This window comes from Dermatophagoides farinae, chromosome 2 (assembly GCF_024713945.1).
Source record: "Dermatophagoides farinae isolate YC_2012a chromosome 2, ASM2471394v1, whole genome shotgun sequence".
NCBI lineage: Eukaryota > Metazoa > Arthropoda > Arachnida > Sarcoptiformes > Pyroglyphidae > Dermatophagoides > Dermatophagoides farinae.
In genome coordinates this window covers 1,670,932-1,693,110 of record NC_134678.1, presented here as the reverse complement: position 1 = coordinate 1,693,110, position 22,179 = coordinate 1,670,932, and the positions used below count along the sequence as shown (strand labels likewise).

Genomic DNA, 22,179 nt, shown 5'->3' with positions numbered 1-22,179 from the left:
TGATTCCTGTCTGTCTTTTTTTTCTCTGTTTATTTTTAATGGAAAAATTAATAATAATATACTTTATGTTTTCACACATTATCACGAATATCATCGATATATTGTCGATTGTCAAATATCATTATCATTATTACAGTTTGTTTGTGCTTGAAGCGAAAAAATTTTTTTTTTGAAAAAAAACTTTCAATATATTTTGAATCAAAGAATTTTGAAATTTTTAAAAATTTGAAATCACTCACATTCTGTGTAATGTATGTGTGAATGTATGTATGTTTTTCAACAAGAAAATATTCATTCTATAAGGAAACATTTTCTTTCTAGTTTCATTGTTCACAATTTGTTTTTCTATATCGTTCTCGTTCTCTATTCATTCATTCATTCATTCAGGTTTTTATTCGATTCAATGATTTTTATTCGTTTCTTTTACTTTTATTCGGATATTTTCAACCAAAAATAAATTCATTGGTAAGCAAAAAAAAAAAAAAAATTGAAAACAAACAAACATCATGTATTCTTCTTACCAACACGGTGTGTGACATATCAAATCCCGAAGAATAAAAAAAAAATTCGTTACAATACTCATCATCATCATCATCATCATCATTGACGAACACCGACAAATCGCCAATCACGCATCAATTGTTTTTCCACCATGTGAGATTTCAATTGTAGAACTTTTTAATCTTTTGTTTCTATTTTCATTCATTTTCACAATCATTTTATTTCATTTGGATCAAAAATATTTTTCCATACCAAAATTTTCAAATCAACAACTACCTCATCAACGGTTTTTTTTCTCGATGTAACAGCTAAATTTTGATCATCATCCAGATACGAATACATACAAATATTACAAACATCGACACACACACACACCACTAACATGTTGGCTTCATTCATATTTATATATAGAAACATGTCCGTTTCAGTTTGTTTTTTCTTTTTTTTTCTCTCGAAATACTTTGAGACGACGTCGTCGTAGTATATTTCGTTACACGAAAAAAAACATAGTTCCAAAATGATTTTGGATCAATTCTTAACCAGTATTTGGGTGCTGAAACATTTCAGTTTCAGATCTTCGTCGTCGTCATCATCATCATCATCATCATCACCAACATTGCCGTCGTCTTCTATTTTTATTTTCCATCATTGGGTATTGTACTCACTCTCTTTTTCATTGTCGTATTCACTCTTTCTATTGTTGGTTTACCAGATTCTTTCGGTATGTTGTTGTTATTGTTGCTGCTGCTGCTGCTGCTGTTTCTGTATATTGTGTAATATTATTCTATCATCTATTTGCCTCTCTCTCTAAAATGCGCGCGCTTTATTTGAAATTTTGAATTACACAAACATGTGGCTCCCTCTTTATTTATACATTTTGGATTCCATATATAACCATTCTCTTGTTGCTGTGTAATTGAAATATATCCGTTATATATATATTATTTGTCTATTTTGTTTACAATGAATAAATTTATTCTTATTTTTACAATCATCACTTTTTTTTTCGTATAAAAATTAGTTTGACAGAAAAAGGTTTTGAATGTGCTATAAGAAAAGTATATACTGAAGAAGAAGAAGAAAAAGAGATAACAGAATTTAATTATTAATTCAATTTATTATGGTCAATGAATTTATTATGGTTGACCCGTTTTTTATTCTCCATTTTGATTAACTGATTTTGTTTTATTTTGTCAAAATTTTGTTTTTGTGTTTATTTTATTATTATTTGTCGTTCATCATCATCATCTCCATTCATCCAATAACAAGGGCATTCTATTATTACAGCATTGTCTTATCCGTCTCAAAATATTATTATTATTATTATTTCGTATTTAGACTTTTAATTATTACACATTGTAATCATCATACAGTGTATAAAAATTTCATTCAATTATAACTAACTATACTTGGTCTATAAATTTGATTAAAGTATACACATGCACTGTTGTTGTTGTTGTTGTTGGTTCAATAATTTGAAAATTTTTTCATTTCACACAATTATAGCCATTCAATGATGAAAGAGTATCAATCTAAAAATAAAGATGAAAAATTCTGCCATATAATAAAATCAATTTATTACCAGACATGGATTGATTTTATCAAAATCAAAAAACGACCAAATGCCATGTTCTATGATGATTTCTTTGTATACGAATGAATGAATGAATGAAAGTCAAATACAGAATTTTTTTTTTTTTTTGATGAAAATCATGATCACAGAATGATACTGAAATATTTCCAACCTGTCACACATATACAACAACAAAAAAAAAAAAAAAAAAAAACAAAGTTAATATGCTTTGATGAGTAACAACGGCAAAAAAAAGAAAAAATATCTGGTCGAAATAAAAGTAGCAGAGAGACCAAAATCGAATGAAAAGAAAATTGTTATTAGTTTAGTATAGTTTAGTCGATTTTTTATTTTTAATCATTTCACCACTGGGTGGGAAATCAAATTCGATTTGGCCACACACACACACACACACACACACCATATTATTTGTTATTATTCGCTTCGGCCAGTTTTTTTTCGCACACACAAGTTTATGTGGATTTTTGGTGGATTGGTTGACCGATTTTTTTCTCTCTCTGTTCAATGAATTTGTGAATGTCAAACGAACAAAAAAAATAAAATACCCGGCCATCAATGACATAAATGAATTGCTCAATCTAAAAGATTCTTTGGGTTTTTTTTCCTTTGGTGACAAACATCAACAAGAGAAAAAAATACACACACATACACACAAAAATTATGAAACAACAAATGATGATGATGATTGGATTAATTAATAACCATCATCATCATCATCATTAAAGTCGTCATTGTCATCGTAAATGTTTACATTCTATATTCTTGTATATAAATTATTTAATCTCTAATTTTTCTCGCTTAAACACACAAATGAATGTGAATTTTTTGTTTTTGTTTTTCGCCTTTCGCCAGATCATACAACAAAAATTATTTGTCTTGTTTAGTGTTCATTTTCTTTTTCTGTGGTAATCTAATATTACAGGCAAACATGATCATCATCATTCATATTAATGACCATGATGATGATCATGATATTGAGCCCAGAAATTATACAATGGAATAAAAATTTTCATTTTCAATACCAGATTCGATTGTATTGTATCGGATGAAAACATTCATTCATGTCAATAAGGAATTGATCATCATCATCATCATCATCGACTGTCAAATAACATTTGTTCAATCTGTCGATGTTTTTTTTTTCGTTCTCGTTGACAATGATTTGAATTGAAGTTTAAAGAAAAGAAAAAATGTGTGTGTGTGTGTGTAATAACATGTTAGCAATGAAGAAAGAGAAATCATCATCATGATTCTTGAAAATTTTATTCATTTTATTCTTTTTTTTTCGAAGAATCCATTTGAATATGATTTCATGGTTATTGAACCAGAAATGATGATTTTTATTTTCAACTGCAATGTGCACATTTGTGTATGACCAGTTATCATTTACAAAGTTTCATATCGTATCGATTGAATGAATGATTGAATTTTTTTTTCTTCTTCATTTTGCAGGTGGATCTGTCATCATTGTTTCAAATATGATGATATTAACAAAACTTTGTTTATAACAAATCTTTATCATCATCTCATTTTTTTATCTTTCCCCCCCCACAAGAGAAAAATATTGTTTGTTTACCACCACCACAACAACAACGACCACCCACATTTTGGTTGTTTAAGTTTTCAAGTAGGGAAATACACATGTATGATTTCACACAGACACACACACGCACTTGAATGCTATAACCAGTCAAGTGCTGGATCCGGAATTCTTTTTTTTTGTTTTGTTTTTTTTTATTATTCGTTTGTTATTGTTGTTGACGTTAAAAGAATGATTATGAGAGAAAAAGTGAAAAAAATAAATAAATTGTTTGGTCGTTTAATAAATGCCATCTGGCCGAAAAGCAGCAGATGAGCAATTTTATCCTCGAGGAATTTTTTTATTTTATAACAGAAATTCAAAATGATCACATTGCATGATCCATGAGTTTGTCTCTGGAAATTAATCGTATAATACGATCGATTCGGAATGATGATAATTTGGTGAAGAAAATTGCCTCATTCACACAAATATTGATCTGTTTCAATCATCAATTCAATTTCATTCATTGGGAATGAATTTTTCTTGGTCATAAAAAAAACCTGATTCAAGTTCCACGTTGAAATTGTTGTTTTTGAAAATTGAATTTATCGATTTTTTGCTTTCTGTATCTTTTGATCGATACCATTTGTACAATTAATTAACTAATTGAATTCAATGATGATGATGATCATACTTTGTCAGTTGCAATAATCAAACACACACACACACACACTGACAAATACACTGACAAGATCAATAGGTAATCAATCAATCTACGTATCTATTCTATTGTTATTGCCAGATTTTTTTGTACGTTTTTTTTTGTTCTCAATTTAGAATTTATTCTCTATATATTTATCCACCATACACAGAGAATTTCTAATCAGATTGTTTTTGTTGTCGACCAAAATTAATCACAATCATCATTCAATCAACATTTGTATGTGTGATCATAATGATAAATGGTCTGATCCAAGATTGATACATCAAGTTTATGTTTGATTTTGTGATGTGATTTTTTTTTCTGTTTGATTTACATCAAATGCATCAGAAGATCATTCTGGGAATTTTATTTGTTCAAGAAAAAAAAAGAGAAAAAAAATTCCTGCTGCTGTTTTTCGATCGTTAATTTTTGTGATTGAATTTAACCTAAAAATACACACACACCAACACCATTTACATTTTGTACCAGATACTATGTTTTTGGTATCGATTGGATACCATCATCCAGTGAATTTGTTTGTGACTGTAAATAAAAATTTTTCTTTTCTTTCATTGCATATCAATCAATAAGTTTGTTGTTGTTATTCAGTTTTCCCAATATATACATATATAATAGGAAGGTTTATTTTCTTTTCACCGAAAGGCAAAAAAAATCGAAATAAAGACTAAAAATCAAATTCAAACCTTGATCACTTCAACTTGATTGTTTCCATTTTTTTTTCGTATTCGGATTCTGATTTTTGTTGTTATTATTATTACTTGACATCATTATTGTCGTGTTTTTTTCGATTTTTTTCAATTTTCCCATTTCGTATTCGTTTGTTTTGATTTTTTTTTATTATCGAATGCACTGCATTTCCTTTATTTGTCCATTGATTTACGTTTTTTATTAGAAGTAAAAAAGTGAAAAAATAGCCAAAACTTTTGCGACCATTTCAAGCTTAATAAGATTTTTTACTTTTTCTTCCTTCCTCTTACCGCAAATAGAATTTCGTTTTTTTTTTGTTCGAATTGGCTATTTGGAAATTCTTTTTTTTCTTTCTTAACGAAAATAGTGAAAAAAGTTTTCATCAAAAGTCATCATCATTATCAACTAGAAACGGAGACGGCAATAATCAAAATCAAAATAAAAAAAAAATGGTAAGTTTGCAGGGCACAATTTCATTGGTGGTGGTAATAATGATAACTGAAACTTGGTACTAGAAATAAAAAAAAATTTGACGAAAATTGGCACCAAATTCAATTTAATTTTATTCTTTTTTTTCTCTCTCTCTCTCTCGGTTTTGTTTCATTTCATTTTTCAACACTTCACACTCACACACAGTATGGATTCGTAAATCATGCTTTGGAACTTTTGGTCATACAGAATTTCGGCGAACCAATATGGGAAAAAATCAAGTGAGTGAGAAAAAAAAATTTCGATTTCGATTTTGATTTCGCTTTGTTTATTTGTTTGCTCATTCATTCATTATTTTTTCACAATTTAAATTCAAAATAACATCATAAAAAAACGATGAAATGAAATTTGCTCAATTTATGCTCATCATTTTCATTCCATTACATTTTATTTTTTTTTTGTTGTTCCCGGTTAAATTCATGATTTTTCTGTTCACCAAAAAAAAAAAAAAAAAAAAAAAAAAAATGCATTAACGAGTTAATTCAATATCTTTTTCATTTATTCATTCAAAATTTTTCCACCCAAAATATCTTAGATACGTAGATAACACAGACGCACACCCAAAATAAATAACACACACACATAAACCACAAATTAACTTTTTCAAAGGCAATTATGCGACAACATTTTTTTTTCTTTCATCTTACTGTTTGCAATTCTAATTTCCAATTTTTTTTCTCAGTTTTCATTGCATTTGTTTTTTTTTCTTCACGATTTAAATCACCATATATTTCTCTTTCGCATTGCTAATAATTCGTATATCTTTTCCGTATTCTTAGAAATATATTTATTTCATCTATAATTTTAATACCTTTTTTTATTCGTGCATAAGAATATGAAAAAAAAACGAAATTCCATTGTGGAATTCCTTGTTTCCACCACCACCCCCCACCGTTTTTGGGTATAATTTTAATTTTTAAACAGAATTTTGGCTTTTAGAAATAAAATCGTAGCAAACGTTTATTACGTTTTTTTCCATCACGATGAATTTCTTTCAATGATGATGATGATGATGATTGTTGATTATCAGAAAGTTTCATTCATGCACACACACACACACACACAAGAATATGGTATTAGAATGATAATAATAAAATAAGAAAAAGCAAAAAAATAGAATTCCAAATGCAAAATTGGTTTCTGTTTTTGGTTTTTCCTTTCCGCTATACCAGCCGAATATTTTATGTCTTTTCGCATATTGCGTGATTATTATTTGATTTGAATATAATATCAAGAAAACAAAAAACAAAAAAAAAATTTCATCATTAATTCGATCTAGTTTAGTAGTTTTTGAATCCCAAAAAATAATTCCTTTGATGATTATTTTTTTTCCAATATTAAAATTCATGAAAATAAAAACACCCAAACATCATCGTGGATATATATTCTTGTTATTAGAAAAGAAGCTGACATTGAAATGGATGGATCATTTCTTGTTCGTATTGTTTATGATGATGAAATGACCTATCAAATAGTGATGGCCGCTGAACGTGTACTAAGTATGTATATATGAATTCCATTTTTCTATTCCTTTTTTTTTATTCATTTTCATCATCATCTAAATTCCAATATATCATTAAATTTATCATCATGAATTCATTATTGGAATTTATTTACCCACCCGCTATTATCATTATTGTCATCATTTGAAAATGGAAGAAATCCCAGCAAATGAAATTCTTGAAATGTTTGGACGTTCTTTTTTTGATTTTTGTCAAGACTCTGGCTATGATACGATATTACAAGTATTAGGTGCCACAACAAAAGATTTCCTACAGAATTTGGATGCATTACATGATCATTTGGCAACCATTTATCCGGGCATGAAAGCACCATCATTTCGTTGTTCAGAACGTATTGATGGATCATTAATATTGCACTATTATTCAGAACGTGAAGGATTGGAACATATAGTCATTGGTATTGTGAAAGTGAGTATTTTTTTTGTTTGTTTTGTTTTCAACACACACACACACACACACACAATTTCATTCTTTATTATTATTTGATGATTTGATGATGTTTCATTCATATTTATTATTAGAACAAATTTTTGTTTTCTTCAATATCTCGATACAAATGTGGCCAGAACAGGCAAAATACTAATTGAGGATTGATTGACCAACATGAAAAACGAAATGACTATCAATTGATCATCATTTCGTAGACATTTAGTGACGAAAAAAAAGAAAAAAAAATGATTGACGAGCATCGAGTCTTGTTCTTGATGATGTTTTTGCCATTCAATTATTATTATCATTGCCATTTATCTAACAACAGGATTAGTATGGTCGTTTCGTTTCGTTTCGATGTTATTTTCGTGTTTTTGTGTGTGTGTGTATAATAAATGCATTGATCGTAGCCGATTGTCTGATTGTACCAAATGATTTTTGATCAAATTTTTTCAAAATCAAGCTCAAGCAAAACAAATAGACTGTGAACAAAACAAAAAAAAATTCTTCCATTATTTCTAAATGTTCAATCTACATTTATAAATTCACTTCATCTTGATTGATGAAAAAAAGAGATTCTTCTCTTTTTTTTGTTGTTGTTGTTGTTTTAAAAATTCTCAAGTGATTTCGAAATCTTTTCTAGTCATGTAAATTCATGTTTTTTTTCCATGTTTTGGTTTCAACGACAATCAATGTTTTCGGCAACATGATCATGATAAATAATAGAGAGAATGAAATTCAAATTTTTGGCTTTAATTTTAATTTTTCTTTTTTTTTTGGTTGGTCAATATCACTGGCCATTTGTCATTTGGTGATCATCAACATTTCAAGCTGACCGATAATTAATATTTTTTTTCCCTGATAATAAATATTCTGTATGAAATATACGTTTGATTGATGATTGATGATTTTTTTCTGGCTTCGGTTATTATAATTTTTCTGTTGTTTGGTTGAGTTATGGCCATTGAAAACGGTAATGAGTTTCGGTTGTTTTTTTTTGCTAACCAGACTGCTGGTATGATTATTTTTTTTTTTTTTAGTTTCTAGTGAAAATTATTCTTTATCCACTGCACTGTCATTAGATTTTCAAAATTTTTTTTTTAATTTCTGCATTTCTGCATTCTTGACATAAAAAATAACAGACAAACACCTGTCACTTGTCGTTGATGTTGGAACAGATTCGTCTTTAACATTTTTTTTTTCGTAAAATTAAAATGGCTGTTGTTGATTCCATTCTGCCATCTTTCATAGATTTTTTTCTACATTCATTCGATTTGATTTCCGTTTGTTTCGTTCATTCTCTCCCACGGGAATCTGAAATGGCAATAAAAGGCGAAAAGAAAAAAAAACTTATCTTAAATTTACTCAGTTTTTTTTCTTTCATTTGGAAAAAAAACTTTCCAAGATTGAAATAATAATGATGTCGTTGTCGTTGTTGTTGTTGTTGGCCGATAAACAATTTAATAAACGGCCATGGCTATCTATCTTTTACGATTGAAAATACAGCTAAATTACGGTACAAAACAACGACAACAACAGCAACAAAATCGTATCGTATCAAACGAATAGTAATAATAACACATTATGATTGTTGTTACAACAACAACATTGTCGCCAAACAGAATCGGTCAACATCATTATCAAAGTGAACATAAAATGAACGATAGAAAAAAAAACTTTATATCCACTATATAGTATTTACAAACAGGAAACAAACAAAATTGAAATGGATCAATAGATTTTTTTTTGTGAATTTTGATTACTTTTCATCATCATCATCATCATCATCATCATCATAATCATCCACAGTATTTATTGGTCGTATGCAGTCAAATTATACAATCATTCAATGGCAATATCGAATGATTATCAATCGATGAATCCCACAAGCAATGTTTATAAAATCAATTTTCTTTGTAAATAAATACAACAACAAAAAAAAAATTCAAAGTAGAAAACATCGAGACAAGAATTTTTTTTTCATTGAAAATAACAATAAAACTTTTGTTCGATATCAAATATATACTACTAATATTAATAGGCTAGCCATATAGTTTGTATTGATCGATCTGTTTGTCACTCGGTCGTCAGTCGTTTGATGATGATGATGATGATCGATTTGGTTTGACATTTTTTTCCCTTTGAAATGTCTCAATCATCATCATCATGAATAATGTTTCAATTTTTTGTTTCTCTAGTTTCATATGATTGTTTTGTTTTGTTTTTTTCTTCTTCTTCTTCCGTCGATATATATGGTCTATTTTTGTTTCGTTTTTCTTGTACATAAAAAATCGATTAATTAATAAATAAAAAAAAACAAAACAAAAAAGAATAGGATGGGAACAAGACATTGGCACAAACAGGCCAAGTGTGTGTGTGTGTGTATCTTTCCCATAATAATAATTATCGAGAGACAGAAAAAAAATATGGATCGTCATTATTCATATATCGAACCAGAAAAAAAACACACACACACAACTAATGAGATCACCATGAATCATCTATCAGTGAGATGATGATGATGATGAAAATTTCATTATTATTATTATCATTATGATGCTTTAAATACATCACATAGATCAAAGAGAAAGAAAAAAATTTCATCATTTTTCATATAAATGATGATAACAGAAAAAAAACATCTTATCCTATATTGTGGATGATGCAATTATCAACATTGATGATGATACAATTTGACAATGTTGTTGCTGTTTTTTTTTCTTTTGATGCTTTAAAGGTTGACAGTTATTTTTTTTTTTTTTGTTCTTTTTGCTCAATGTAACGTATTTGTTGATTCATTTATTCCGTCATTCTATTATGATGATGATGATGGCGATGGCGATGGAAATTTCCACAATTTTTTTTTCATTCACATTCTTTTTGTGGTCTATCTATATTAATGAATGAATGGAATCGGATACAATTGCAAGTTTAGTTTTTTTTTCTCAGCTTTGATTCATTATTCTATTCGGATATAAGTTGTTGCTGGTTTTTTCTTCTTTTTTTTTGGTCTGGTGGATGTAAGGGAGAGAGAGAGAAGTAAAAAAAATGAGGAAAGAATGGAGAATATATTAAGAATAATATCTCTGAACAGGATTACGATGATGATGATGATGATGATGATGATTATTCGAGCAAAAAATTGTTTGATGTTTGTGATCTTTATTTTTTATTATTATTTTTGGCTAGTAAATGCATGATGATCATTTTTTTTCCTTATTTGTATATGAATTCATTTCATTTCAAATGGATTTTCATTTTATTTGGAAATTCAACCATGGGAAATGGAATTCATGAAATATTTTTTTTCCACATTCTACAATAAAAAAGGGGCGTGAAATATTTTTTTCCCATTTTATTTATGTTTCAAAATGAATTTGGTTTCCTGTGTGTGTGTGTGTGTTCCACTGTTCATATGGTTTTTTTGTGGTTCTTTTGTACCAAAATGATGATTGTTATTATTATATTCTGTTGTGTGTGTGTGTTTGCCAGAATTTCATTGGGCAATCATTTTTTTGATCACCTGCAATTGGCAGCTCAATCAGGCAAATATTTTTCTCCTTTATGGTCATCAATTTTGATGCTTGAACATTAAAATACACACAAATATAGCGATTTTATTTCAGTAAAATATTAATATTGAACATTGGAGCGATTCAAGCGTTTTTTTTTCTCCTATACCTGTGTAATTCTTTTGTAAAAATCAACAATGAAAATGAGAAAAAAAGGCAAAACTTTGTTGCAAATAATAATTTTTTTCTCGTGTGTATGAGAGAAAGAGAGAGAGAGAGAGAATAAAATTGATTTTGTTTCATAACAATTGCTACTGCTGCTACTGACCAAAAATGATGGAGAAAATGGTCATCATAATAATAATCGAAATGACAATAAAAAAATCCATTAAATACAATCGGTAATCATCAATCGGGTAATTTTTTTTATTTGCTGTTATTTATTACCTTTTCTTGAAGAGTTCTTTGGTCACCATCATCACGATCAACACGAAATATTAACGTTTATCAACATGATGATGATGATGATTTTTTGAACTTTTTAAAATCATTTGGAAAAAAAAATTTTCGATCACTTTTACCATTTAATCTATTTTTCACCATTTTGTTCTTTTTTTTTTGATAACTTGCATTTTAATCGGCAAGAAGAAATATCAGATTGATAATGATGATGATGATGATAATCATCATCATTAGTTGAAAGGAAAAAAGTTTTTTTTTTGGAAAAAAACATCGTCTATGAGTGTCCATATGGATATAATTTTACACAAAATCATCATTATATAATAGATGATGATGATGATGATGATGATGATGCTTAAAATGTTTGACATCGAAACATGTATATGACGTAAAAGAATTTTTTTTTGTTTTCATCGGCAAACAAATACGATAAAATTGTCGCCAAGATGAATACGTCAACTTTATTGAAATAATATACGGTTTCACAAGAATAATAATAATGTCCATTTGGTTGAACATTTAATCGGGTTTTGTTTGTGTGTTTGTGTGTTTGTGTGTTTGTTAAATTTGAAAATGCACTTGAAACATCACCACATACAGCGTGCAATTTAGATAATGGATCGTATTGAATGTTAGAAAAAAATAAAATAAAGAAAAAAAATGTACTCTAATGGTCATGTATAATAATAATAGTAATAGTAATATGATACACAAATTGATTGTTAAAGTCACACACACACACACACACACACACAAACAAACACAAATCTTTCAAATCTAATATTCAATACTTATTCAATTTTCATTAACAAAAATCAAAATATAGGCAGTGGCAAACAAACTACATGGACAAGATGTTGAAGTGAACATCATTAAACGTAAAGGCGATGATTGTGATCATGTACAATTTGAGATTATTGAAAAAGTCAAATCAAAACCGATATCCGATCAGATTGGTATTGGAAATTTAGATCAGATTAATATTAATCAATTTTTATCATTTGAAAATAAAATTTCACCACTTACATTTTGTAAAGCATTTCCATTTCATCTTGTATTCGATAAGAATATGATTCTACGTCAGGTTTGTATATATATATATTATTATTCATTTAAATCAATTGTTTATAAAAATAAAAGTTTTATATCAAACCAAATATACTGGTCTATATGCAAAACATTAAACATCGTTGTTTTCGATAAAAAAAAAACAACAACAATCGTTTTCATGTTACCATTGTTTTTATCGATTCTTTTTGTTTGTTTGTATGGCTTTACCACTATCCATATAGTGGTAGTTTTTTTTTCTGATTACTGTTATTGCATAATGATTATGATTTTATTACTATGCTATGCTATAGTTTTATCATTCTTGTATATGTCCACCATTCATACTTATTGTTATGATGATTATTTCCGAGGAAGAAAGAAAACTCTACACCCAAAAAAAAAATTAGAATAATAATGATAAACAGAAACAAGCCAAACGAAAAAAAACCTTGACCAAAAAAAAAAAAAAGTGACCAGCATATCTGTTTTATTTTTAATAATAAAATTAAGCATTTCTATTCCATACCATGCATATAAATTGTACTATTATGATTATTTTTTTTCTCTCTCTCTCTCTCTCTCTTTCATCTTCGATTCTTGTTATACACATGAAACAAAAATATAACACAAATTTAAGGCTGGAATTTCAATGGCCCGTGTACTTCCTGCATTTACTGAAAATGAATGTAAAATTACACAAGTAATGGATATGATCAGACCTCATATGGAATTTACATTTAACAATATATTGGCCCATATTAACACTGTGTTTGTATTGAGAACAAAATTTGGTAACTACAATGAAAATGGTAAAGAATTTACAAGGTTCGTAAATTTATTTAGCCAATGATGAACTAATAATGAATAGTATATGATCTTGTTTTGCTTGTTTTTTATTTTTTTTGTTTGTTGTTATTTGTTTTCTATAGAATGCGTCTTAAAGGACAAATGATTTATGTACCAGAAACAGATCTTGTACTATTTCTTTGTTCACCAAGCGTATTGAATCTGGATGATCTTAATCGACGAGGCTTATTTTTAAGCGATATTCCATTACACGATGCAACTAGAGATTTGATATTATTATCTGAACAATTTGAAGCTGAATATAAATTGACAAAAAATCTGGAAATATTAACAGATAAATTACAGCAAACATATCGTGAATTAGAGGATGAAAAACGTAAAACAGATAGGTTGGTTGTTTTCGGTTGTTACCTGAAATTATTTATTATTACGATCAATTTAATATATTTTTTCCATTCGGTTTCAAATATAGACTTCTTTATTCAGTATTACCACCATCGGTTGCAAACGAGCTTCGTCATCAACGTCCAGTGCCAGCCAAAAAATATGAATGCGTTACCTTATTGTTCAGTGGTATTGTTGGTTTCAATGATTATTGTGCTAAAAATGCTGATTCAAAAGGAGCAATGAAAATTGTAAAATTGTTGAATAATCTTTATACAACTTTTGATGTGTTGACCGATCCGAAAAAGAATCCAAACGTTTATAAGGTGAATACGATTTAAAAAATAAAACGAAAGAAAAAATTTAAATTTATTGATTTTATTTTATTTTTTTTTTTTGCATCAAAATAGGTTGAAACAGTTGGTGACAAATATATGGCTGTTTCTGGATTGCCTGAACCATGTGAATCACATGCCAGATGTATTGCACGATTAGCATTGGATATAATGGATCTTTCGAAACGGGTCAAAAATGCTGACCTAGATGGAATTGTAATTATATCATATTATTATGGCTCATTTGATTCATTTCCATTTCCATTTCCCTTTGTATCACACTATTTTTTTTTTGCAAGCTATAATTTAATGATGTTTTTTTTTTATTTGTTTTTCTCTCTGTCTTGCCCATTCTCTTGTTCACTTCATATACTCAATTAATATTTTTTTTTCTATTTGCTTTTTTTTCGTCTTGTGATATATGTATATATATATAGCAATTAACTATTGGAATTCATTCGGGAGAAGTAGTCACCGGAGTGATTGGTAAACGAATGCCTCGCTATTGTCTATTTGGGAATACTGTTAATCTTACAAGCCGTACAGAAACAACTGGTGCTCCTGGAATGATAAACGTTACCGAGAATGCATACAATTGTTTAATGGAAAATAAGAATCATGATTCGGATTTTAAATTCACATATCGTGGTCCAGTATTGATGAAAGGTCGTGCTGAACCAATGAAAATATGGTTTTTATCACGTCGTTCAGATGAAACAGAATAAATACACACACACACACACACGAACCAAAAAAAATTCTAATCGTTTTCAGATATAACAATGGAAAATCGAAAATTTTTTTCCTATGCATCCATTTTTTTGCAGTATTCAATTAGCCAAATAATATTCTGTTTTCATGCATGTGCATATTAGAATAATTTGAGTAGAAACCAAAAAAAATTTTTTTTCTCCTTTAATTATATTTTTTCTCAACAATCATTGTAGGGGGGAGGGAAACAAGAAGAGAAAAAATTCGATAATAAATTCTCTAATTTATTAGCGTTTATATGCTGCTAAAAGTATCCATTACAATATTTTTTTGTTTAAGTTTGTAAAAACGAAAAAAGCTAACACACACATACCAACACAGAGAGAGACATAATGTCCAATTATCAATGGCAACAAAGTGAGTATGATTATCTCAATTTTTTTGGTGAACAAGTTTTATTCATTCAGTTTTTAATATGAAAATAAAACCAAAAAACCAAAACCAAAAAAAAAAAAAAAAAAGTTTTTGAAAAAGTTTCAATGGGATTGTGTAAATCGATACTGAAAAATTCCAATACTCATTATAATCACCATAATAATAATGATGATAATAATAATAATAAATCGTTTGTCACAAGAGAAACAGAATTGATCTATCATGATTGTCTTCAAGACATTTATGATGAAACAATACCCTATTATTCAAAAGAAATATATTGCTGTCAAGACAATGAATATCAACTAATGATGATGGCAAAACAAAAACAACAACAACAACAACAACAAATTGAAAATGTTTATCTACATCATGAATATTGTTGTACCTGGTCTATGTTAATGATTCAATACAAGTAAGCAGCATTTTACAATATCTTCATCATTCATTCATTTTATTCTATAGATAATAAAAACATAAATCATCAAATCTCTCGATAATGTAAATACAGCATGACATGTGACATTTTAATTTTAGAATCTAAATTGTTTCGTGAATATGAATTTTCTATGAATCATCAAAAAAAAAAAAAAAAAATTTTTCCATTTCATTTATCACCATCATCATTATTTTATTTTAGGAATTTTTTTTTGTTTTTGGCATTATTGATTCTAGCAAATGGACTCATTATAGCCTTTAGTATTATTTTCAATTGTTATTTGATTTGGATTTCTATTGGTCATTCATATGGTGGTCATAAATATGTTGGTATAGATCGAAATGCATTACGATCGAAGCCACGATTTCCATCTTTTGGTAATATAACGGAAATTTTACGTAGTAAAAATCCAATGGTACGATTGAAATTAGAATTTGATGTCGACAATATAGAGACGATATTCGATTGGAAACAGCCAAATCGTAATCGTAATTCACCACCACCATCACCATCACCATCACCACCACCACCACCGAGAAAATCTTCACTTCCGAATATTCAATCATCATCATCATTATTATCATCATCGAGTGAATGATGAAAGTAAAAATTGTTAATAAATATCATCAGATAATTATTTAGTCATCCAGAAAAAAAAGAATGACGATGTTTGATGTTTTAAAACGATGGATTAAATTGTATATAAATTGGATTATTAAATTCATTTTTTTACGTTAATTCTTCTTCTACAATGAAGTTTGATGATGACGATCAAAACATGTCAAATGATGATATTCGATATTTTTTGAATTTTGAAAAAAAAAATTTCATCCTGTCAATTCATCATATATGATGAGCTTGATTTGATTCGATGATGATGAACGACCAGTGATGCTCGTTTTGATGGCAAATATTGAATTTCAATGAATTCATTCATTGAATCCATTATAATTTCTCTTTTTAATCTATAAAATTTGAAAAAAACAAACATCACATCATTTGAAATTAGTAGAGAGAAAATTAAATGTCAAAAAACTCACATTTTTTTTGGTGTAATTTTCAAAAAAATTGACATTCCATTTCAAATAATGCATAATGCAATATTTTAATCTGTTTGTTTGTTTGTTTGTTTTTTTTCGTTCCAATCCATGATGATTATCTTTGATTCTGGATTTTAAATTCTTTGTTTATTATCTCATTCATTCATCATCATGATTGTAAAAAACAATTTTTTTTGTAATCAATTTAATTGTATCGCCATCTATGTTTTAAAATCGGTACGATTGTTCGTTACAATGTGACCGTTATGAGAATCTTTTCTTTTTTTTTAATTGAAGTAGTGGTTCTTGAATGCCAAAATGATCCTAAAAATAATTTATACTTGTTGGTTTCGTTTTTTAGAAAAAAAAAATGTTGTTGTGTTGTTCATATTTGCGATTTTCAGATCAGCATTGAAAACGCATTTTTAGTGCAGCCATCATCATGATCATCACGAATGAACATACGATCGATAAACTCAATGATGATTGTTTACAAAAAATTTTCGATTATTTACCAATATCAAAACTTATAGAATTGGAATTAATTTCACCAAGATGGAAACGTATAATTGATTATCGTAATAAACGGCAAATATCATTGAAATTGTTTCGTAGCCGTACCGAAATTGCTGAATATGAACAAAATGGCCATATTTACTATCAATTGAAATCATGTCCATATTTTCAACAAACCAATGATTTTATTCAAACAACTCATTTGAATTATCTTTCTTGTCAATTAATATTGACAAAATATCCAAATCTAAAAATGCTTCTCATTTCTGGCTGTCAATGGGAACCAAAAGATTTGATCATGTTGCTCATAGAGCTGAAACATCTGGAATGTTTAACATTGATCATTTGTGGATCACCTTCTAGCGATGATTATATACTATCGGTAGTTAAAACAATCAAGATTTGTAAATCATTGGATTTTTTATCGAAATTAAAACATTTTGCCATCAGTTTGGCTGATAATACCATTTCCAATCCATTCAATATTGGTTTCATGTTACGTGTATATGAATTGCATTTATATAACGTAAATGTTGATTATAATCTTTATTACTATGATAAAATATTAGATGGCTGCAAGAATAGACAATTACAATTGAAACATCTGACAATTAACAATGGGAAAAGTGTTTCAGACATGAATGTTAAGGTGTGCAAAAAATTATCCTCATCACTCAAACAGATTACAATCAAGTATGAAAATGAAAATCTATTTCACAGTCAATTTCATCTACTTTGTAATCGATTCAACCTGTTGAATTTATTGGACATTCATCTGAAATTCAGTGTAAGTATCCTACAATTCTTTGCTTTTTGTTTATAATAAATTATTATATTGTTTGACAGGTTGAATTAAAATTTCTACATTTATCATTGAGTAAATTGCCAGCTTTGAAAGAATTTCGTTTACGATCGGATGAAAATAATTCCATTTCCAATGATGGACAATTTCAAGATACTGATGAGTTTTTGAGATCACTTGATTCAATCGAATCATTATGCTTTGATGTCGATTTCGAGTTATCAATATTCACAATATTACCACAGATTTTTCCTTTGGTAAAACATCTTACTATCAATATATCCAGACTATGTTGTACATGTCCAGTCGAACCTGAACATCCAGCCATACCGCCAATTGTTGAGCAAAATCTCCCTATGGTCGTTCCAGACGATGCACAACAGCCAACACAGGCTAATGATGATAGAAATCAGAATCAAAATCCTGAACCACCGCAACAACAACAACAACAACAAGAGGAACAGCAACAAGAGCTAAACAGAAAAATCAGTGGTGATGATGATATCGAATATGAAATTGACAATTGTATTCAATGCACAAAACAAATGACTGTAATCATGAATCAATGGTCACTTTTAGAAAAATTGTCTATTATTGGAAATCGATGTAAAGATGAAGGCCTGATTGAATTAAAATCAATGCCTAAATTACGATCACTATCGGTGGCCAATTGTACAGAAATACAACTTAGATCGTTGCTTAGTGTTTGCTATGAAATAGCCAAAAATCGTCCATCATCTGTTTCATTCACATTGAAATTGAATGAAAAAACATTCAAAAAAATAATCAAACTCCCATTAAAACCGGCAAATTTATTCATTTTTAATGTTAGCCCTATTCTTGAACCAGAATTGGAATATTCTATGTCATGATAATTGTTTTTGTCTTTGTTTTTGTTACTGTTAATTGCTTTTTACCCGTTGATTTTTGAAATTACGTTTTATATTTGTTATTGTTATATCATTGAATTATTGAATGCAAAAAGGGAGAATTTATTAATATTGTTATTTTTCAAATCTAAATAATGACAATAAATTATATGAATTATATGATGATAATCATCGTATCGTTATTTCAATTGTTCAATCATCATCAATATTATATTGATCCATTAATGATGATGAAGCAGCAGTATTAATAGTTTTAGATGATGATGATGGTGATGATTTTCGAACATGCTGTTGTTGACTTAGTAGATATGATGAGATCGGATTCGTTACAGTGGTAATAGCTGGTTGATTATTAATATTACTGCTACTACTATTGTCATTATTATTGATTGATTGCAAATTCTTTGAAATGGATTCTAATAAATCAACATTGTTTGAATGATTAACATACGATACAAGTGTATTGTTTTCCGGTATGAATATTTCATGTACATAATCATTATTGCAATCGATTTCATCTTCACCATTTCGACAATCTTCTGATCCATCACAACGCCCTATATAATTTTTTTTTTGTTTAGAAATAAAAATGTTAAAAAGATTTATTGAGAATTTTGCAATAGAAAATTACAATTTGGTGGTATACATCGTTGAGTATTTGAACAACGGAACCAATCTTCAGGACACGGAGTATTGGCACACTTTTCAATGTCCTATGAATACAAAACACAAATGATAGTGAACATTGCATTATTATTCAAATAAACAGGCAAAATTAGATTAATTTTTTTTTTTGTAAACAATTCGACCGATTCGGTCGAAATAAAAAAAAGGTCATTAAATTGTGTAATATAAAGTGGATGAATGAATGAATGAATTGCGAGTTGAAAAAAGACAATTCTAACGGTATTTTATTCATTCATACATAATACAAATACCTGTTGCAGGATGTTTTTTTTCTGACAATATTTATTGTTCGACAATATTCAACAACATTACGTCATTTGTCGTCAATTATATTGTCTATCACTTCACTTACCTCATCGGATTTGTCACCACAATCATCGGCTCCATCACAAAGCTAAATGATGAAATTTGAATTTGAATGATGAAACGATAAATTGGTCAAATATTTCACAAGATTGATATATAAAAAAAATCAACAATCTTACCCAATGTGGATGGGCACAAATGTTTGTCTCTTCACAACTGAAAAAATCATTTGGACAGGTAACGTTTCGTGGACAAGGATCTGGATGTCGTTCATCTGAAGCGAGACCATCTTTACAATCGATTACACCATTACATACGTTGTTCATCAATATACATCGATTATCTGCACATCGAAACCAATCATCGGGACATTTGAAATTTTTACAGTTCTCTTCATTCTCATCCGAATTATCGCCACAATCATTTTCACCATCGCACATCCAATTCGGTTGAGCACAAACATTGGTTCCAGTACATTTGAACGATGATGATGGACAAGTAACATTGGCCGGACATGGATTCGGATGAAGTTCATCTGATGCAAGACCATCTTTACAGTCGATACTACCATCACAAACTTCACTCATATCCAAACATTGGCTATGATTGGCGCAAGAAAACATTCCTTTTGGACATGGTTCATATACACAATTTAATTCATCTGAACGATCACGACATTGGGGATGTCGATCACAACGGCTTGCTTTCGGTACACAACGACCACTGTTACATTTGAATTCAGTAGTTACATTACATTTCATTTGTGCTGCCAAAAAAAAAAAATGATGTGATTATCAATTTTTTTTTGTAATAAAAGAGTATTATAAATTTGTCTTACCACAATAATCGTGATCTTCATCTGAATTATCACCACAATCATTTTCACCATCACAAAGATGACTTTCAGGTAGACAATTGTTATTCTGACAAAGAAAATATAAAGGCATTACACATTCGACAACATGATAGGATTCTTCTTGTCCAAACAATTCTGCTGCCGATGGTATGTCATCAATCGAACTACCGATACAATGAACCAATGAACACCATAATATCATCATCATCATCATTAGACTTAATGTCCTAAATATCACGAAAAAAAAGGAAAAGTAAAAAAAAATCGATATAGCATAATCAAAATAATAAGCGAAAAAAAAATATTACCAATAAATTTGCATTTTCTTTTCTTTTTTTTTCTTTTGTTTTCGTTGTCTCAAACTAAATCGATGTCGAACGTGTCACGTGTCGATCAAAATTAATTTGCCACCAACAAACGAAAAACAATGTGATCGAAGTTCATCAAAATAACAATGAAAATGTTTCAATGTAGAAGGATGTTATTACAAAATTATGACAGCTCGACAATGAACAATAACAATAGGATGAGAAGATGATAAATTTTTCGGTCAGTAACAAAAGTCGAAATCAACACAACAAAAACAACATATATGTAGCTGACAGCTGCTGGACAAAGTAAAAAATCAAAACAAAAACAAAAACAAAAACAAAAATTGATCGAACGTCGACAATTCGGTCCGATGTTCAATCGATCGTGTAAGTTACAAAAAAAAAAAAAAAAAAATTTCAGCTTTTGATTTCCTTTTTGTTCTGGTCGAATGTTGTTGATACCTGATGCATGCATACACCATATATGATGTTCGGTCGGAATATGAAGCCACAACACTAATTTTTTGCTGTTTTCTCTATATTAAAACAAAATTTTGTCCGGCTTTTCTTTTTCATCCATGATTCCTGATCAAATCAATAAGGATCGGCTTTTTTCTCTTTTGATGAAAAATTTTAGTCTCTTTTTTTCTGCTCTCAATTTCGTTGTCTCATTACAGAAAAAAAAATCGAACAATTACTCGATAACTGCAAACCACAAACCCGTCACTTTCTCTTTTTTTTTAAAAATTTTGACTGAATTTGTCTTGAACAGTTTTTTCAGAGCGAATCGAGCAAGAGATTTTTTTTTTTTCATTCAACTTTATCTTTACCATAACTTTTTGCTTCAAAATATTTGAAATCCAGACGAAATGGTTTGAATGAACAACGAAAAAAAAACTTATGGATGATGATTATCAGATAAAGTTGTAATTTTAGCCGTTTTTTTCCACATAATAACGAAGAAGATCTATATCGAACGGTATCTTTCAACCGGGTAATCATCATCATTCATATTGGTCTGGTTAGTCGTTGTTTTCTTGGTGTATAATAATGATCGATCGGGTACACGATGATGATCAAGTTTGGAACTGACAAACTGTATATTATTTTTTGTTGTTGTTGTTGACTAAAAATAAATCTTTAACCATAAAAAAAAATCATGACAGA

General features: G+C 28.7%; 4 protein-coding genes across 7 annotated transcripts; 3 read left to right on the top strand and 1 right to left on the bottom strand.

Annotated features, from left to right (window-relative positions):
* Positions 1-1,067: 1,067 nt before the first annotated feature.
* Gycbeta100B (guanylate cyclase soluble subunit beta-1-like) lies at positions 1,068-15,040 on the top strand. 2 transcript variants are annotated; one of them, XM_047062941.2, is made up of 11 exons: positions 1,068-1,222; positions 5,328-5,480; positions 5,665-5,738; positions 6,916-7,016; positions 7,177-7,448; positions 12,270-12,527; positions 13,131-13,318; positions 13,423-13,689; positions 13,773-14,010; positions 14,095-14,235; positions 14,457-15,040. In XM_047062941.2, exons 2-11 carry the CDS (start codon positions 5,478-5,480, stop codon positions 14,742-14,744), a joined length of 1,830 nt encoding a protein of 609 aa, XP_046918897.2. In that variant the 5' UTR covers positions 1,068-1,222; positions 5,328-5,477; the 3' UTR covers positions 14,745-15,040. The 2 variants fall into 2 exon arrangements, with proteins under 2 accessions (XP_046918897.2, XP_075591994.1); XM_075735879.1 differs by having other exon boundaries at positions 1,099-1,222; positions 5,396-5,480; positions 14,457-14,894.
* A 17-nt stretch (positions 15,041-15,057) lies between these two features.
* On the top strand, positions 15,058-16,336 carry LOC124499083 (uncharacterized). The gene is made up of 3 exons (XM_047062944.2): positions 15,058-15,147; positions 15,253-15,580; positions 15,806-16,336. The coding sequence occupies exons 1-3, from the start codon at positions 15,123-15,125 to the stop codon at positions 16,200-16,202; spliced, it is 750 nt and encodes a 249-aa protein (XP_046918900.2). The 5' UTR covers positions 15,058-15,122; the 3' UTR covers positions 16,203-16,336.
* A 361-nt stretch (positions 16,337-16,697) lies between these two features.
* Positions 16,698-19,017, top strand: LOC124499689 (uncharacterized). Its single transcript, XM_047063633.2, has 2 exons — positions 16,698-17,947; positions 18,007-19,017. The coding sequence occupies exons 1-2, from the start codon at positions 17,087-17,089 to the stop codon at positions 18,832-18,834; spliced, it is 1,689 nt and encodes a 562-aa protein (XP_046919589.2). The 5' UTR covers positions 16,698-17,086; the 3' UTR covers positions 18,835-19,017.
* On the bottom strand, positions 18,952-21,694 carry LOC124499691 (uncharacterized). 3 transcript variants are annotated; one of them, XM_075735876.1, is made up of 7 exons: positions 21,475-21,689; positions 21,010-21,306; positions 20,684-20,928; positions 20,025-20,611; positions 19,892-19,933; positions 19,484-19,565; positions 18,952-19,409 (listed from the first exon to the last, which is right to left on the bottom strand). In XM_075735876.1, the coding sequence occupies exons 2-7, from the start codon at positions 21,021-21,023 to the stop codon at positions 19,045-19,047; spliced, it is 1,335 nt and encodes a 444-aa protein (XP_075591991.1). In that variant the 5' UTR covers positions 21,024-21,306; positions 21,475-21,689; the 3' UTR covers positions 18,952-19,044. The 3 variants fall into 3 exon arrangements, with proteins under 3 accessions (XP_075591991.1, XP_046919590.2, XP_046919591.2); XM_047063634.2 differs by having other exon boundaries at positions 21,010-21,689; XM_047063635.2 differs by lacking the exon at positions 19,892-19,933 and having other exon boundaries at positions 21,010-21,694.
* Between the last annotated feature and the right edge of the window lie 485 nt (positions 21,695-22,179).

Excerpts from the sequence above, each read along its gene's own strand:
- Gycbeta100B (XM_047062941.2), top strand. Across the intron at positions 5,739-6,915 it reads CCAATATGGGAAAAAATCAA|AAAAGAAGCTGACATTGAAA; the intron begins GTGAGTGAGAAA and ends TCTTGTTATTAG. Across the intron at positions 14,011-14,094 it reads AGAATCCAAACGTTTATAAG|GTTGAAACAGTTGGTGACAA; the intron begins GTGAATACGATT and ends GCATCAAAATAG.
- LOC124499689 (XM_047063633.2), top strand. The coding sequence starts at position 17,087 with ATGATCATCACGAATGAACATACGATCGATAAACTCAATGATGATTGT. Across the intron at positions 17,948-18,006 it reads ACATTCATCTGAAATTCAGT|GTTGAATTAAAATTTCTACA; the intron begins GTAAGTATCCTA and ends ATTGTTTGACAG.
- LOC124499691 (XM_047063634.2), bottom strand. Across the intron at positions 19,934-20,024 it reads TTTGTGCCCATCCACATTGG|CTTTGTGATGGAGCCGATGA; the intron begins GTAAGATTGTTG and ends TTCATCATTTAG. Across the intron at positions 19,566-19,891 it reads GTGGTGACAAATCCGATGAG|GACATTGAAAAGTGTGCCAA; the intron begins GTAAGTGAAGTG and ends TTGTATTCATAG.
- LOC124499083 (XM_047062944.2), top strand. The coding sequence starts at position 15,123 with ATGTCCAATTATCAATGGCAACAAA. Across the intron at positions 15,148-15,252 it reads CAATTATCAATGGCAACAAA|TTTTTGAAAAAGTTTCAATG; the intron begins GTGAGTATGATT and ends AAAAAAAAAAAG. Across the intron at positions 15,581-15,805 it reads ATGTTAATGATTCAATACAA|GAATTTTTTTTTGTTTTTGG; the intron begins GTAAGCAGCATT and ends ATTTTATTTTAG.